Source organism: Somniosus microcephalus, chromosome 10 (assembly GCF_052327205.1).
Source record: "Somniosus microcephalus isolate GS21.2 chromosome 10, FLI_Smic_1.0, whole genome shotgun sequence".
NCBI classification, from domain to species: Eukaryota; Metazoa; Chordata; class Chondrichthyes; order Squaliformes; family Somniosidae; genus Somniosus; species Somniosus microcephalus.
In genome coordinates, this window is record NC_140996.1 from 176,603,168 (window position 1) to 176,621,872 (window position 18,705).

Sequence of the window (18,705 nt, forward strand, 5' to 3'; positions counted from 1 at the left end):
TCAACATTAAACAGTGAAAGTGATAGCACTCTTACCTTATAGATAGCTGAGATAATCTCAACATTAAACAGTGAAAGTGATATCACTCTTACCTTTTAGATAGCTGAGATAATCTCAACATTAAACAGTGAAAGAAAGTGATATCACTCTTACCTTTTAGATAGCTGAGATAATCTCAACATTAAACAGTGAAAGAAAGTGATATCACTCTTACCTTTTAGCCAGCAGGTTATGGATTCAAGACCTGCTCCAGAAATTTGAGCACTTAATCTAGGCTGATACTTTACACCAACCACTATTTGCATTTATATAGCACCTTTAACGTAGTAAAACATCCCAAGGCATTTCACAAGAGTGTTATCAAACACAATTTGACACCGAGCCACATAGGGGATATTAGGTCAGTTGACCAAGAGGTCGGTTTTAAGGAGCGTCTTAAAGGAGGAAAGAGAGGTAGAGGCGGAGAGGTTTAGAGAGGAAACCCATGGTACAACATAATCTCCCATGAGGAACTCCTATGAAATGTAGAGGGGTTGACGGGCCTGGTTTATGCAATTCAAGAAAGTGCCCTTATTGTAACAAACACTAATCTAACATCCAACATATCAGCACTTGTATTCTAAGAAGACTACAATTTGATGTATTTGTGAGATGACTACGTGTCTCCTGGCAGAGATTTATTATGTTGCCTTGTTGTTCAAGAATTCCCAATACAGAAAACACGTGCATAATGTTTTTCTCAAAAGGACACATCCCTTTCCTTGGAGAGCTCATAGTCCCTCTGTCTTGTGTTTTTCTTTATTTTTGCACTATAACAAATATAAAGAATTCAAGAATGAAGAATGTGACCTTTGATCCTAAACTAAATGACAAACTAGAACTATGCCTTCTCTTGAATGTGGGGGGTCATATTCTAACTTTGGACCTTTCTCCTAATTCTAGGGTATCAAATCTATAGCCTATAGATCATATACAGCTTGAAAGTCCTAGAAATCCAGTCGATGAAGCCCAGGCAACTCAGTTCCCATTTTCACTTATAATTCTTAGTCATTGGTTTGTCCTGTTTGAATTTCATGGGCCTGGAGGTTTGGAAAAGGTTGTTCCTATCCCTTCATCAAAATACTGTGTATGCTGGAAATCTGAAACGTTAACTCTGTTTCTCTCTCCACAGATGCTGCCTGACCACCTGCGTATTTCCAGCAATTTCTTGTTTTATTTTATATTTTATATTATATCCCTCCATGGCTTGGCTGGTTAAGGCAGTTAATAGCTGAGCCATATACGTAGACAGGAAAGACTCAGGTTTGAAACTGGCCTGTGCTGAGTTAGCTGACCTCAGTAGGGCAATTACAGGCTGGGGCTCAGCTGCGCTGCCTCTCCTCTCCCCCAGTCAACTGATGCTGATATTGTTAGTCTCTCACATGAAGTGGGTGACCAGACTGGATGTTAAAAAGACAAATGTGAAAGTCACTCTGCACCAGCAATGTCGCACAAACAGTATGAGATGAATGATCAGTCAACCAGTTTTTAGGTGGTCTTGGTTGAAGAAAGAATGTTGGCTAGGACGCATGGGGAACGCCCTGATGTTCTTGCTTTTGAATCTTTAATGGCCAACTGAACTATCAGAATATTGTCATCTATAGGGCAGCTGTCAGTCAGTTCTGCACTGGATTATCAGCCTAGATTATATACTTAAATCCAGTGGTGGAACTTGAACCCACAACCTTCTGACCCAGAGTTGAGCATGCCATCAACTGAACCAAGCTGACAGAGAAGGATGTGGTGGAAGAAAATTGGTGCAAAAGAAATACAAAAAAGGGGCAAAAAGACCAATGTATATTGTTAGCACTGTCAGCATGGATTGGGCCAGTCCCATGGGTGACTAAGGACACTTGGGTCACAATACACAAGTGGTCACTCTACACAGAATCCTACGAAGCAGTCAGGAACCAAGGCAGGCTCAGAATTCTCAACTGGTTTTGCAGAATCAAAGAGGTGTGAGGAGATGGCGCACTCTGTGCAAGCATTTAATTATGCATACACCGAGTTCCATCTTTCCCAATTTCAACAGATTTTGTGTTGAAAAACAATCTTTAATGGCCAAGCTTCCTTTCTTTAATGCAGTGATACAAATTTTACCAGTACAAGACTCTCTTCCAGATAGGCATGCTACCAGTGCATCAATATGCATGTGTCTTTTCTACCCCCTTTACACTCGTTTTCACTCCACATCTTCATCTAAAAGAAAAAGCTGGTTGGCTAATCAGTGATCCCTTTCTAGGCTCCAACATCTGTTGCAACCTACCTTCTTCTCTATCTTATCTATACTACAATGGTAAGTGCTCCTTTGAACTCTCCTCTCATGTTCCTCTGAAGCTGTAAATATGCTTTTCTCTTCCCCACCTCCCCACGGTGTTGAAATCAAAACTTACTGCAGAGTTTCCTATTTGCATAGTTTCCCAGGCCCTCAAAACTACGGAATTCCTTACATCCAATATTTTGTTTCTTCAGTCTTAAATGCATGTCCTTTCCTTTCAAGCCAAAGCTTGGTGTCACTTAGTCACTACTTCACAATTTACCTGGTCTTCTCTTTTACTCTTTTCAATCTTGCTGGCGTCCTTCACAATGGGCCTCGACTCTTCACCTTTGATTAACAAAAAATATACAATGTCTGAACAATTATGGACAATACATTATGAGGCCATATTAATATTAGGACTCAGAACAATGCACTTTGACAATGAGCTCATCAGATAAGCCCACATCGCAGAAAGGAGTACATGGATCCCAGTCAAATAGATTGGCAGATTCTATGCAAATTGGTAGAAAAACATGCAACAGATAAGAGCTTATAAGAATATATAAAATAACTCTCTCACTATTGTGTGCACTTCTTCCCTCCATTCTATGTGGTGAAACAGCATATATCCCACCAAGACTGGAACTATGACTAAGCAATCCCAAATTCAGGTAGAACCAGACAGACAAATAGCATTTTTTAAGATGAATAGCCCAGTGGGACATCTGGTAAGCATCGGATTGGACTGGTACGCAAACCTCCAGTGTCAAATAGCCTGCTAACACTCAATCTAGATTCATACAAAAACGGCCACTTGCGATAGATATTGAAGAGGTGCTGGTGTCTACGAAACCACATTCCAGCAAGAGACAGGCCTTCAGGAGAGAAGGAAAGAATAAGGGAGGAAATGAAGATCCTACAATATGTCATGGTACAATTTAAGTAGCTGTGGACTCATCTGTTCTGTGTAATGCAGGCAGACATACTGTTTGAACATTGTCAGACTCAAGAAGCAGCCTTTTTTTGCATTATTATGTTAATTAAGTAAGAATAATCAAGCATTGTTTGGAATAAGAAAATCATATTTATTTCACCAAAATAAATGACTTTTTAAGCAATTGTTTTATTACATTAACTGCAGATAAATCACTTACTGCAACATAATAAAAACTAATCTACAAAAAATACAGTTACATTAATTATGTACATTTATGAAATATTATTATACAGCAGCCAATTATATGGTTCTGAAGCGGTCATCTGCCCATAAGACTGCACAGAAATGTAACAGTACATACCAGACATCACTATTATGCGATGCGCTAAATGTCATAAAAGGAAAACCAGTCTCGACAAAAATCAGATACATAAACTCTCACTAGAAACAGAACAATTTGTATATTACAGATAATTTGGAAGTATCCATTGACTGGATATTTTAAAAACCTGTAAAATGACAGGGGGAGTAATGCAATATTCAATAATAAGTAGTTACTACGGCTAATTTCCTTTGGTTCACAAAATCTGCACTGCAGTTTGCCAGTAACAACATTTCCCCAACAACTGGTTTCCTTTTTAACTTAAAGGTATTTGTTTCCAAAATGTTTTGGTTATAAATACAAATTTTTAAATGCCATTAGATATTTAAGACACCCTTCATACAACAAATTTGCCAACAGCGACAAAACAGAGTGCTGCTATTTTTACAGTACATTTTAAAGGCAAGACTTTATAAAACAGATGCAAAAATCACACAATTCTGATAAATTAGCCATAGCTCAAGACTTCATGCTAATCTAGGGCTGTGTGCCATTCCTGCAGCATGAAACAATTCCATAGCTGATTATTGTATTCACTAAGACACATTCTGGATAGAATTGGTGACACAGTAGTTTGGTTTTGGTGCTAACAGTTCATGCCATAATCCGCAAAATAAAAAAAAAAAGCAGAGTCCTGTATGTTTGTTTTGGTAGTCTTCATTTGGAATGGTGAGAATTAAATTTAGTCTCCATTGATACCGTTGACTTACTGCCACATGCAGAGAGAGAAAAGTCCTATTGTGCTATTCTAATGCAAGTAAACAAGGAACTTTAAGGCCTTGAAAGGTTAAAATACTGATCAGACAGAAACAAAAAGTTTGATTTCCCTCTTGAACATAAGGTGATGGTGTTTCTGTTTCTATGAACAAATTCATCTGCAGTTATCTGCATTTAAAGTACATATCAGACACACTATTATATAAAAACATTTTGCTTATATTTCTATCTTTTCATATTAATATGGATCACCTTATAATTCTAACCACAAAATGTGCAATGTGCTTTTTGCATTTTAGATTTCAAAACATTTGCTTGCGTAAAATGACTATGTACCAACCAATATCATCTCACATTGTAATAGTGTGCTTCTTTGAACAACTTTGCAACAGAACTAGGCTTGTGATTTGTCTCAATTGGGTATATGGCAAATTTTATTTCTGTCACGGTTCCATAAAATATCAAGGCAAACAATGTGGTAGATGGTTAACTAAAATATCTTATACAAATGTACAGAAAGGAATGAAGAGACCCAACTTGATAAAATACTGGCAACTGTTTAATAACAGTGTCTTTCATATTTATTGGAAATAATGTACTCATTTGTAAAATAACCTGTTAAAATACCTTATGAATTAACCAGAGTACATTTTGAAACTGCTTGCATCTCTGTTCTAATCATCTTCATTGCCTGGCTGATTTAGTTGTCAGAAAGGCCTCGATTGAGCTATATGGGGAGTCGAAGCACAATGTAAATTTCATAACTGATGTCTCTTTATTGTTCAACTCCTCTCAGAGCTGGAAGTTTTCCCAGAATTCTTGATCTCTGCAGTGATTGGTTTAGCTTTATTTCCTTATGGTAACCATATGTCTTTTCATTTCTTAAAGGGGGTCAACTTGGTAAAGCTGTGCCAAAAGGGAGATGGTTTGCGTTTGGGTTCAGCCAATGCAAAAACTTGTTGCTGAGGAATGCTGGTCGGCACAGTGATGTGTCGTTGGTGGATTGGATGAAGAGACTGATGTGGAGGAGGAACAGAAAATCCACTATAATTCACCCCTACAACAGTAAAAATACAGAGAATCATATATTGCTATAAATTAACCATTTACAGTCAGACTCATCATCTAATGAGCATCAAGACAAATATGTAGTTACTATAATTGCACTCATGCATACACTGACAATTAACTCTCATTCAGGTACCCTCTGTGTTAATGTGCTTTTTGTCACCTTACTTCTGCATCAAGGTCATTTATTTCAACTAGAATAGTGTTGTGAACAGAGCTGCACTTTGTTCAGTGACCACCATTGCCAAAACTATTCTAGATCATGTCAGAGAGAATAGGATTTCCTCTGTCTTCCTACCCCAGCCCAACCAAAGTGAAGCAGAATTCTGAACTGCCAAAAGAATGTCCAAAGCATTAGCCCAAAACTTCAGCTTTACTTTGCTCAAAGATTTTGATTTTCTAATTCAGCCTGCTGAATACATAGAGGACATGCAGTGAGCAAGTGACAAAGATATAAGTTGCCATAACATCTTCCTGGAGTAGAATTAGCTCAATATCTCATGGATCCATATTATATATTCTATTCATACCACAAATATACATTCCAACATATTATTACATCTATTAAAAAGACACTGGTGACTTTGCAGAACCAAAAGTGATCTCATGATGTCACGATGGTTTTCATTTTCATGGGAACATCCTGGAATCCTATGTAATAAAAAGGGAATTTGATTTATTCAGTTACTGCAAAGTACTGGCCGTAACCATTCTTCCCCCCTAAAAATATACAGGGTTTCAGGTCACATTCAGCTCCAACAAGTGAGAGTCTAACCACCTCCCTTGACATTCAACAGCATTACCATCGTCGAATCCCCCACCATCAACATCCTGGGGGTCACCATTGACCAGAAACTTAACTGGACCAGTCACATAAATGCTGTGGCAACAAGAGCAGGTCCGAGGCTAGGTATTCTGCGGTGAGTGTCTCACCTCCCGACTCCCCAAAGCCTTTCCACCATCTACAAGGCACAAGTAAGGAGTGTGATGGAATACTCTCCACTTGCCTGGATGAGTGCAGCTCCAACATCACTCAAGAAGCTCGACACCATCCAGGACAAAGCAGCCCGTTTGACTGGCACCCCATCCACCACCTTAAACATTCACTCCCTCTACCACCGGCGCACCTTGGCTGCAGTGTGCACCATCTACAAGATGCACTGCAGCAACTCGCCAAGGCTTCTTTGGCAGCACCTCCCAAACCCGCGATCTCTTCCGCCTAGAAGGACAAGGGCAGCAGGCGCATGGGAACACCACCACCTCCAAGTTCCCCTCCAAGTCTCACACCATCCTGACTTAGAAGTATATTGCCGATCCTTCATCGTCGCTGGGTCAAAATCCTAGAACTCCCTACCTAACAGCACTGTGGGAGTACCTTCACCACACGGACTGCAGCGGTTCAAGAAGGTGACTCACCACCACCTTCTCAAGGACAATTAGGGATGGGTAATAAATGCTGACCTTGCCAGCGACGCCCACATCCCATAAGCGAATAAAAAAAAGATGCTCCTTACCTTAAGATGTTAACAAAAGTTACTTGCTAGGGTATTATTAAATTTTAACTCAAGCTACATAAAACTAGTACTTTCTTTAGAAATATAACATACTGTGTATTATCACATTTATCTGAACATGTTACGAAGTAGAAAATTAAAAACATTTTTGTTGCTATGGATAAGCTGCAGTTTGCCAAATCATAGCAGGGTAGATAAAGGGGAACCAATGGATGCAGTATATCTGGATTTCCAAAAGGCATTCGATAAGGTGCTGCATAAACGGTTATTACACAAGATTAGGGCTCATGGGGTTGGGGGTAATATAGTAGCATGGATAGAGGATTGGTTAACGGACAGAAAACAGAGAGTAGGGATAAACGGATCTTTTTCAGGTTGGCAGGCTGTAACTAGTGGGGTGCCACAAGAATCAGTGTTGGGGCCTCAGCTATTTACAATCTATATTAATGACCTAGATGAAGGGACTGAGTGTAATGTATCCAAGTTTGCTGATGATACAAAGCTAGGTGGGACAGTAAGCTGTGAGGAGAACACAGAGTCTGCAAAGGAATATAGATAGACTAAGTGAGTGGGCAGTAAGGTGGCAGATGGAGCATAATGTAGGGAAATGTGAGGTTATTCACTTTGGTAGGAAGAATAGAAAAACAGAATATTTTTTAAATGGTGAGAAACTTTCAAATGTTGGTGTTCAGAAAGATTTGGGTGCCCTCGTGCAAGAAACACTGAAAGCTAGCACGTAGGGCAAGCAATAAGGAAGGCAAATGGCATGTTGGCCTTTATTGCAAGGGGGTTGGAGTATAAGAGTAAGGAAGTCTTGCTACAATTGTACAGGGCCTTGGTGAGACCACAGCTGGAGTACTGTGCACAGTTTTGGTCTCCTTATCTGAGGAAGGATATACTTACCTTGGAGGCGGTGCAACGAAGGTTCACTAGATTGATTCCTGGGATGGGAGGGCTGTCCTATGATGAGAGATTGTGTAGAATGGGCCTATACTGTCTGGAGTTTAGAAAAACGAGAGGTGATCTCATCGAAACATTCAAGATTCTGAAGGGGATTGACAGGGTAGATGCTGACAGGTTGTTTCCCCTGGCTGGAGTGTCTAGAACTAGGGGGCATAGTCTCAGGATAAGGGGTAGGCCATTTAAGACTGAGATGAGGAAGAATTTCTTCACTCTGAAGGTTGTGAATCTTTGGAATTCTCTGCCCCAGAGGGCTGTGAATGCTGAGCCTTTGAGTATATTCAAGGCTGAGATAGATAGATTTTTGGACTCCAGGAGAATCAAGGAAGAGAGAGATCGGGCGGGAAAGTGGAGTTGAGGTCGATGATCAGCCATGATCTTATTGAATGGCGGAGTTGGCTTAAGGGGCCGTATGGCCTACTCCTGCTCTTATTTGTTATGTTCTTATATGCTGTGAATATATGAAAACGACAGACAGGAAAGAAGCTACTGGTCCATTCAGCCTGTCCCACACAACTGTGATGTTAAGCATCACAATACGTACAGGCCTCACCCACCATGTAATCTCTTCGGAGAAATGAAAAACCAGATAAAAACCCAGTGAGGGGGATAAAAAAACTGGAAAATTCCTCTGACATGCTTAGGCGATCAAAACTAGTCGAGATACTCATTATGCATTATTATATTTTTTTGTCTTAATATTTTACATTACACAACCACAGCTTCTAAACCTTAATGAGGTCTCAAAATATCCAAGTCTCCCTACTTACCCTTCATCTTCCCATGCCTGGATTTTTTGGCATTTAACATAGCTTGTTTCTTCTGGTTTTCTGCTATTTCAAATCCTGAAAAAAGATTAATGCAAAAGAAAGTTAATTGTTAATATGTAACCCTTATAAACACACTGCATAGAATAGTACACAGCACATAAGGAGGCCATTTGGCCCATCGAGTCTCTGCCGGTTCTTTCGAAGAGCAATCCAGTTAGCCCCACTCCCCGCTCTTTACCCATATCTTTGCAATTTTTTCTCCTTTAAGTGTTTATCCAATTCCCTTTTGAAAGCTACTACTGAATCTGTATCCACCACCCTATCAGACAGTGCACTCCAAATCCTAACCACTCGTTACGTAAATCTACTTGAACCAAAAATATGTATTTGTATGATACTGCAGAGGAGAAAAGCAAATCATTTGTAGATTCTGGAGCGAGAATCTCTTGAATGCAATTTTCTTCCTGTTCTTGTTCAGCATGGATCTTCCTCAGTCAAGGCAGTGAATTTCCAGTTTCAGTCAATGCATGAAATTGGCTCCAAAGCGATGATGATTGCTACCCAATGTCACTTTCCTTCCAACTCCCCCAGTAGGGAAGCACTTTTCCTGCATTCAATCCTGTTCCCAGCAAGCATGGATAAGGTCAGGCACTCTGTGTAAAGTAGTAGAGACTTGACTATATGGTCCTATCACTGTGCCACACATCATGCTGTATTATGGTGATTTACACTTTAAAGATGTTCCTAATAATGCCCTACCTGTAGTGTATGTACCCGTTCCACCTTTAAGAGAACTATTGTATGTAACCGTTCCACCTTTAAGAGAACTATTTTAAGAGTTGCACTACTTTATCTTGGCTGCTGTATACTGTAATACCGGTGGTGACCACACCGGTATATAAGTGCTGTGTAATGATTTATTGGGCAGTTCCGCCCTGACCGTCAACCAGTAAAGTCCTGTTTAAGTTTACTCTTGTGGTCTGTGTAGTGATTCGCAATATAACACACAGACTTAACAATGGCGACGAGTTCGATCTTACCCTGCGACAGAGATACATCCAAGGCAGTTTAACGGGCGTCGAGAAGAGGCATCCACCCTCGTCATTCTGCTGAGAGAAGACTCGAGTCTGCAGAGCAAAGGAAGGAGGAAGAATTCTGACACGTAGCCTTCCATCAGCAACAGGCAGTGATCGTCCCTTCTATCACGGTGGTGGGTGCGCCGATCAGCGACGAGAAGCAAGTCGGCCACGTTGACTGTGAGTAGGGGAGAAAAAAAAACGGAGGATATAAGGGCGGAGAACTCGACCACGGCCGGGGAAAGGAGCCGGACAGAAGTCGGGGCCAGAGGCGCTGAGACTGGGGCAGCGTAGGGCACGGAAGCCGCGGTGAAGGGAACGCAGCCGGTGTGAGAGACCGGGCTACAAGCGGGCTGGAAGACGCAACAGCGTCGAGAGACAGCTCGACCGCGACTGGTGAAAAAGGCCGGGCAGCTACCGAGGCCGCGAGGCGCAGCGACCGGGATCGTAAGGCGCGGGAGAAAATAAAAAAATAAAAACCGCGGAGAACTCAGCCGCAGCCGGGGGGGGAAAGGACCGGACTGTAAGAGGGGCTGGGAGGCACGCTTGAAAACCGCTGAGGGAGAGACAGAGCCCGAGCGAGCGAGCGAGACCGAGCGAGCGGGAGAGAGAAGAGACCGAGCGAGCGGGAGAGAGAAGAGACCGAGCGAGCGAGACCGTGCGAGCGAGGGAGAACGGGACCGAGCGGGGGAGACCGAGCGAGATTTCCGCCCAGCGGCTTACAGCAGCTTTCCGCAAAGGACCTAGAGCTGGAACTGTCCGCCGCCAACTGGTTGTCCCCAGCGCCCGGTTGCCCCTGTCGGGAAAGGGAACAAGGAACTCAATCAGCTGTTCTCGCGCTTTCAGAATAAACTGAAGCCGGCGCGCAGGCTGCGAACCTCGAAAGCCAGCGGTCGTCGCCCGAGGGCAAAGCTTTACCCCTTCCGCCAGAGGAAGAAACACGGGAAGCCGCCATTTAGGCGGGGAAGAAGACAAGCGCGGGAAACCGCCATTCTCGGAGGCGGGGAAGAAGATAAGCGCGGGAAACCGCCATTTTTGAAAAAAAAAAGTTAAAGAAAAATTTCATTGTTGTTTCTCAAAAAGATTGCGAAGATGCCTAAGCGTGGTAACATCAACGTTTTCGATCCCGATGTGGAAGATTGGGCCACGTATGTAGAACGCATAGAGATATATTGTAAGGCAAATAAAATATCAAATGACGATAAAGCACTAACCTTACTAAACTCAATGGGTGCGAAGACATACGGGCTATTGAAGCATCTTCTATCACCAGCTAAACCGGCGGATCAGACTTTCACTAATATTGTTGCTGTCCTGAAGGATCATTTGAACCCCACACCGCTGATGTTAGCGGAACGATTTAAATTTTATGCGAGAACGCAACTGAAAGAGGAAAGCAACGCGGAGTACTTGGTTGAACTGCGTAGGCTAGCGAAATACTGTCCGTTTGGGGAAAATCTGACAGAGGCACTGAGAGACAAGTTCGTGTGTGGGTTGTCAAAGGAAGGAACACAAAAGCGACTGCTCGAAGAGAATGATCTTACACTTGATAAGGCTGTCTCTATTGCAGCATCGCACGAAGCCGCAGTGAGAGGCACGGCAGAAATGCAGCTGAAGGCAGCGGTACTCGGCGTAGATCAAATGGCTTTGGGTACAACGAAATGTTATCGTTGTGGAAAGACAACACACGATCAGAACCAATGCTGGTTTAAAAACCAGGAATGTAGAAAATGTGGCAAGCTTGGTCACATAGCTAACGTATGCCGGTCAGGTAAGAAGACCAGCAACAAAAAGTCACCGCAGGAAAAGTGCAGAAAGGTACATAAGGTGGCTGAGAAGAGTTCGGATGAACAGAATTCGGATTCAGACTCCAACAGCCAGGAACTGGGTAGTCTGAGAATTCACAATGTGAGTAAGGAAGCTGACCTACAAACTATCTGGGTCACGCTCAAGATAGCCGGAGTCCAAGTGAAAATGGAATTGGACACAGGATCAGCCCTAACAGTCATAAACCGAAGGGACTACAAGCGGCTATTCTCACATATACCCTTGAGAGATACCAAGATTGTATTGCAGACATACACGGGGCAAAGAGTATACCCCATCGGAAAGATAAAAGTCAAGGTGAGACACAAGGGCAAAGAACACCAAGGAATGGACTTATATGTACTACCTGAGGGAGGTCCACCACTTCTGGGACGGGAGTGGATCAGGAAAATAAATATGGACTGGCACTCCCTAAAAGCAATAAAGAGTGAGAACTCGGTGAAGACAATCAGCTCAGACTCTGGAACTGATGATGGTAAGACCAGCCCATGTGCAAAAGACAACTCTAAAATTGTCTTGCAGACTAATGATGGAAAAACGAAGGAGTGCATAAATGCTTATGCTTCAGAGGAGAACAAAGTATCAGAACAGAATTCCACTGAACAACAACAACATAGTTTGACAGAGAATTCTGAGTCTGTCCAGTCTACAGACATGCACATTTCTGAGGAACACCGGGCTTGAACTCAACTCCATTTCAAACTACAACAGCAATTAGAACAAATGATTCGCCGTTTTGAGCAAGAGATGAATGCAACGAAAAAGTTCTTTGACGCAGAGTGGGAGAATCTGGAAAGACAGCAGAAGCAGCTGATGGAGAAAATGGAGCAGGAACACACAAACCGTCTGCGCAAGGAGGCCAAACGAATCAAAGCTGATTCGGTTTCTGAAGGTGCGTGCTCTAATCTGGTGGAGCAAGATGTTCAGCAACTGAAGGCGCTTGTTAGCAGGTTGCAGGCAGAAAAGGCTGATTTGGTTGCCATGAATTCCGAGCTCCTACTGAAGTTGGGTGCAGCATCACCGGACGATTCATTTGTTGAAATTCGAATGGTGGAGGCTGCGGATGATGGCGAATTAAAAGCAGCAAAGGAGCCCCAGTGCAAGGTTACAAACAGCCCTGCAGCCTATACGTCAAAAACACATGACGACGATACTGGGAAACGTCTGATGTCAGAAGAGTTGACGGTCAGCCAACTTCTTCATATGCTGAGGGACAAGACTCTGAAATGGGAAAAACTTGAACACGAGCTTCAATCTTCAAAGGAAAGGGGTTCGGAGCTCTCAAAAGTTATTGAAATAGCTGAGGTTGCAACACAGACTGAGAAGATTGCAGCAGAGCAGCCCTTGGATGCCAAGAGTACGCTGACTCACGTCAATGTAGAACAGAATGCTGAAACAGCTGCTCCAGTAGGGGGATTGAATAGTCCGATCAATCAATCTCCGAATGAAGTTGAAGTATTGAAATCACAAATGAGGTCATTAGTAAAAGACTTGCAGGAAGCCCAGAAAAAGCTGGATGAAGCTGAACACATGAAGAAGTCTCTTCAGGAGAGATGTCTGGATTTGGAACAAAAGCTGGCTAACGTCCAGCTGGGCATGGAGGAAATAGAAGACCCTCTCGCTGGCCTAGCTCAGGATGACACCGAATATTACCACAACCGGTTCTGCCCAGCTTGTGGGGAAATCTTCCAAAGTGCAAAAACCATGAAGAATCACGAAAAGTCTAAGAAACACCGGGAGATGGTGGCGCTACTACGGCAACAGGAGGAAGAGGAGGAGGAACTGTGCATGCAGCTGGGAGTGGAGCCCAGAGAGTCTCCAAGAAGCAGAAAAGGAAAAGACGAAACAGAAGATGATGACCCATCTGAACCATTATCACCTCTACCAGGTCACGCATGTGTTCCCTCTGAACTGAGTCAAATCAGTTTGGAAGTAGAAAAACTTCCCAAGGTACTTGAGCTTTTAGAAGTCAGCAATGCTGGTTCTGAAGTTACGGAAGTTCAAGCTGGTTCTGAAGCTACGGAAGTTCAAGCTGTTAAGTCCAGTGAAGGACTATTAGATGAGTCACCCCAGCAACAAGAACCTACTACACCATCGAAAACTACTACACCACCGAGGCGTTATCCGGACCGAATCAGGAAGCGCAGGAGGCGCCACCGCAGAGACTGAATCTGTGAACTGTTTTCCGCAGAGACTGAATCTGTGAATTGTTTTCCGCAGAGACTGAATCTGTGAACTGTTTACATGAAGTTGTGTATCTATGTTATGATGTTATGTTTAATGGGGAATATATATATTGTAAGCTAAAAAGGGAGGATTGTAGTGTATGTAACCGTTCCACCTTTAAGAGAACTATTGTATGTACCCGTTCCACCTTTAAGAGAACTATTGTATGTAACCGTTCCACCTTTAAGAGAACTATTTTAAGAGTTGCACTACTTTATCTTGGCTGCTGTATACTGTAATACCGGTGGTGACCACACCGGTATATAAGTGCTGTGTAATGATTTATTGGGCAGTTCCGCCCTGACCGTCAACCAGTAAAGTCCTGTTTAAGTTTACTCTTGTGGTCTGTGTAGTGATTCGCAATATAACACACAGACTTAACACTACCCAGTTAATTAAATTTTCAGTTTATCATTGGATTCCTTCACTACTACGATTTCACAGAATCACAGAAACCCCACAGTGCAGATAGAGGCCATTTCGGCCCATCAAGCCTGCACCGACACATATCCCACCCGATCCCCGTAACCCCTACACCAACACATATCCCACCCTATCCTTGTAACCCCACGTATTTAATCCCCCTAACACTAAGGGTCAATTTATCATAGCCAATCAACCTAACCCGCACATCTTTGGACTGTGGGAGGAAACCGGAGCACCCGGAGAAAACCCACGCAAACACGGGGAGAATGTGCAAACTCCACACAGACAGTCGCCCGAGGCCGGATTCGAACCCGGGTCTCTGGCGCTGTGAGGCAACAGTGCTAACCACTATGCCACCGTGCTCCTTTAGTCTTTCTCCTTTAGTCGTGAGAGAGGGAGTATCGGGAACAGTTTCTTCAATGGCCGTCATTACAATACTGCATGCAAGATCAACACAAGGTGATAGAAGCACTTCCTGCCCCACAGCTGAGAGTCCTCTTTCACTGTTTGCCAAACCTTCTACTTTTGTATAATTAGTACGTGTCAAGATTGTGTTCCCTATACCAAAGTCCAGCTCATCCATTTATAGCTAGACCTGAAGTAGAGTCCACACTGACCACAGGTACACCACTTCCAACCTTCCTCCAGTCTGAGCAAAAAACATTTGCCCAACCAACTCTACTTTAAGTGTCAGCCTGGCTTAGTCTTGCCTCTTATCCAGAAGATGGTTGGTTGAAGCCCCACTCCAGGACTTGAGTAAAAGTTTTAGGCCGACATGTCAGTGTAGCACTGAGGAAGTACTGGATTGTCAGAGGAAGTACTACATTGTTGTCTTTCAGATGAGACCATAAACCAAGGTCCTGTCTGCCCTCTCAGGTTAACGTAAAAGATCCCATGGCATTATTCGAACAAGAATAGGGGCATTCTCTCAGTGTCCAGGCCAACATGCATCCCTCAACCAAAACCACCAAAAACTTCATTAACTGGTCAATCATTTCTTTGCTGTTTGTAAGAACTTGCTCTGCATAAATCAGCTGTAGGTATTTGTCTACAGAGCAACAGTAACTGGTCGGAATTTTCTGGAGGGTCAGCAGGTGGGATTGGTGGCGGGTTGGGTGGGAAATTTGATATTTTTGACAGCGGGTCGGGAACCCGCTCCCACGCGCCTTTCCCGATGTCAAGTCTGTCAGCGCTGAGCAGGCCCGACAGGCAGCGGTGGGCGACCCAATTCAGGTAATTAGTGGCTTGTTTAGAGCCACTTAAGAATGATTTTCAGCTTACCTTTTGCATTGACAGCTCACCCACAGGGTCCAAGCTGGTCGTGGACCATATCTGTCAAGCTGAGGCAGGGGTTCAGTGGCCATTGAATCAGATGTTGAGTTGACAGCTTCAAATGTAAAGTAAAAGCTCCCACCTTAGAGCTATCTTCCCTCAGCCACAAGCTGTTCCTCACTGCATTTCCACAACAGATTCACCATGCTACAAGTCTTTACACAAGTCTCCATCCAGTCTCACCTCATTACCTCTCTCACCATTGACAGATCACTTCTGTCATCTCTACTTCACAAGCCATCTATTCCATCAAATGTAAGAAATCACACAACACCAGGTTATAGTCCAACAGCTTTATTTGAAATCACAAGCTTTCGGAGCGCTGCTCCTTCGTCACCTGACGAAGGAGCAGCGCTCCGAAAGCTTGTGATTTCAAATAAAGCTGTTGGACTATAACCTGGTGTTGTGTGATTTCTTACATTTGTCCACCCCAGTCCAACACCGGCATCTCCACACCACATCTATTCCATCAGCATGGGTGCCCTTTATACTCTCTCATCTTGGTCCTCTGAATCCCACCACGATCAGCCCCAACACCAGCAGCATCAACAACACCAACCTTCTCCGCAATCAACTGATGCTGCACAGGACAGAGGGCATCAGCACCCGACCACATTGCTGCCTGGGAGGTCAGGGGTGACCTCACCATGGCCAGATTTACTTCACTTGACGCTGTACACCCTAGATGCCACATGATGCGCCAGGTTGGCACCACCCCACACCAACACCATAATGCATCCCTACAATGCCCAAGCCATTCCTTTCACACTCATGACTATTGCGGGGGAGTATGTCTCACCATTCCCTGCAACTCACTAAGCCATTTCCAAAAGGTGCACACAAATCTGTCCAATAACGCAAAGTTTTGAAAATAAAGGTTTCAATGTTTGACAGCACATTAACAGAAACTTTACATAAACATTGCTTAAAACACCCAAGTGCCTACCCTTGTGTGTTGTTAGTTAGTATGATTGGACTAGGATGAAGATGTGTGTGAGGGGTGGCTAGTGAGATGGGGATGTGATAATGTTGATAGAGAGGGGTGGGTGGAGGTGCAAGGTAAGTTGGTAGGGAAGGGGCAGCAGGATGAGGTTGAGTGTGGCTTTGTACTAACGTTTCATGATCTACTGAGATCATTGAAACGTTTGCGGCCCTGCACCCAGGTCCTCCTGACCACATTCCTGCTTGTGCCCTCCTCTGCAATGTGCGACCAGGCTGTGTTAATTTCCTGGGGAGGTCTCTTCCATCCATGGGAAGGGAAGAGGACAGCCCTGTGTGCTGTGACTCCCTCCATAAGTATATGGAGGGAGTCATGGGAGAAGCCCTGTGCCTTTGTGCAGTCATTGCCAGCGTTTGCAGCACCTCAATGCTGTAGAAGACTGACAGCACAAATGTCAAAATAAATTTGGACATGGTCCCTTTAAGGAAACTGGCTGATGACGCATCATCAAATGACGTCACCAGACTCCCTTCCTCTAATTGGCTGGGAAACGCGCTGGGTGGGCTTAACAAGCCCAATCAAGGGAAATTCATTTCAGAGCAGGCTGGAGTCAGCAGCGGGGTCAGGACCCACAGGTCAGCAAAATTGCAGTCTAAGCGTCAAAAGTAATCATTGCCTGTAAAGTCCAGAGGATCTAAAAGGCGTTCTATAAATGCAAACTGTTTCTTTCTTTTACTCACTGCTTCCAAAATTGCTGTGGTTTGCAAATTGACTCTAAATAATAATAAAATCAATGTATTATATAAAAATAAAAGGACAAAATGACTTTAAAATGGTTACAGAATATTGTCTGCGTGCCTTGATTCAATTATACTCCATCCCTAATTGTGCTTTACCTGAATACAACAATTGGTCTTGATACCCCATGTGCAATGCCACTGGATATCAACTAGTCCTCTTTAATATTCCTCTTTTTCAAGAAACTATCTAATTCCCTTTTAAAAATAATTTATTAGCACTACTTCAACAATGGTTTGCGGCAAAGAAGTCTACATTTTAACCACCCTCTGTGTTTAAAACAAATATTCTAATTGCCACTTTTATTCTTTTTGTGATTATCTTAATTTTTTACCATCTTGTTTCTACCTCTTCATTGACTGGTAATGATCATAACCTTCAATAATTTTGAAGATCTCAATCGGTCACCCATTAATCTTCTCAGCTCTAGTGAAAAAACACTAGCTGTAACTGTAACCCTGGCCACATCATATTAAATCTATGCTGCATCTTTTCCACTGCTTTTATATCATTCCTATTATACCTCAGCTACAACCTAAGGTTTTGTATAAGTTCAACATTACCTCTTTGATTTTACATTCTAAGTATTTCAATACAAGCAAAAAAAAATTCTGTTTACCTTGTTATGGCTTTATCTAATTGTGGTGCCTGTTTTAACAACGTGTACACCTGCATGAAAAGGTTCTTCTTTTCCTCTATTCCCTTTAAAATCTTAACAAGGGCATCTTCTCAAGGGCAATTAGGGATGGGCAATAAATGCTGGCCTTGCCAGCGATGACCGCATCTCATGAATGAATAAAAGAAAGGCTTTATTTCCTTTCCCTAATTTTTCTTCCATCAATTGCTGCACATTTCTAAAATCATCTAGCTCTGCAAATACTGGGGATCAAAGATGACTCAGGTCCACATCTAGCAGCATATTTACTCAATGTCGTCAGTAAAGCTGTACATTCTATTTTATTGAGCATTTTTCCTTGTGTTTATAACTACAATGGGGGGTTCATTTGTATAATTTCACATATTGCAAACATAAAGATTTTGAGCTACATCACTTGTTATAGTACAAAATATTACAATATTAAAATAATTAAGGTGACTATGAATGGTACACACAGACATGTATAATTCTTTATTTTAAACTATGTATTAAAAGGTATGTTTTATCCAACATAGACAAAGTTGCTAGGTCGACAGTACCATCAGCCTGGAATGCAATCAGAAATGGCTTTTACGCCACCCCCACCTTAATTGTTTTTTGGTGGTATTGGTTGAGGGATGAATATTGGCGAGGATGTCAGGAGAATTCCCTGCTCTTCTACTTCAAAAATAAATGCCATGGGATCTGTTATGTCCACCTAAACAGGCGGACAAGGCTTTGGTTTAACATCTCCTTCTGAAAGACAAGCTTCTGACAATGCAGCACATCCTCTGTA

The 18,705-nt window shown here is 42.8% G+C and overlaps 1 protein-coding gene across 4 annotated transcripts in view; it reads right to left on the reverse strand.

Moving 5' to 3' along the window:
- Positions 1-3,360: 3,360 nt before the first annotated feature.
- LOC147111873 (spermatogenesis-associated protein 13-like) overlaps positions 3,361-18,705 on the reverse strand; it is a 398,934-nt gene continuing 383,589 nt past the window's right edge. For 3 of the 4 annotated variants that reach the window (XM_085999214.1, XM_085999215.1, XM_085999217.1), the window contains 2 exons: positions 8,648-8,722; positions 3,361-5,392 (listed from right to left, as the gene is read on the reverse strand). In XM_085999214.1, coding sequence (XP_085855340.1) covers positions 5,211-5,392; positions 8,648-8,722 — 257 coding nt within the window. In that variant the 3' untranslated portion in view covers positions 3,361-5,210. The remainder of the gene's footprint in view (positions 5,393-8,647; positions 8,723-18,705) is intronic. The other variant, XR_015079762.1, reaches the window with a different exon arrangement.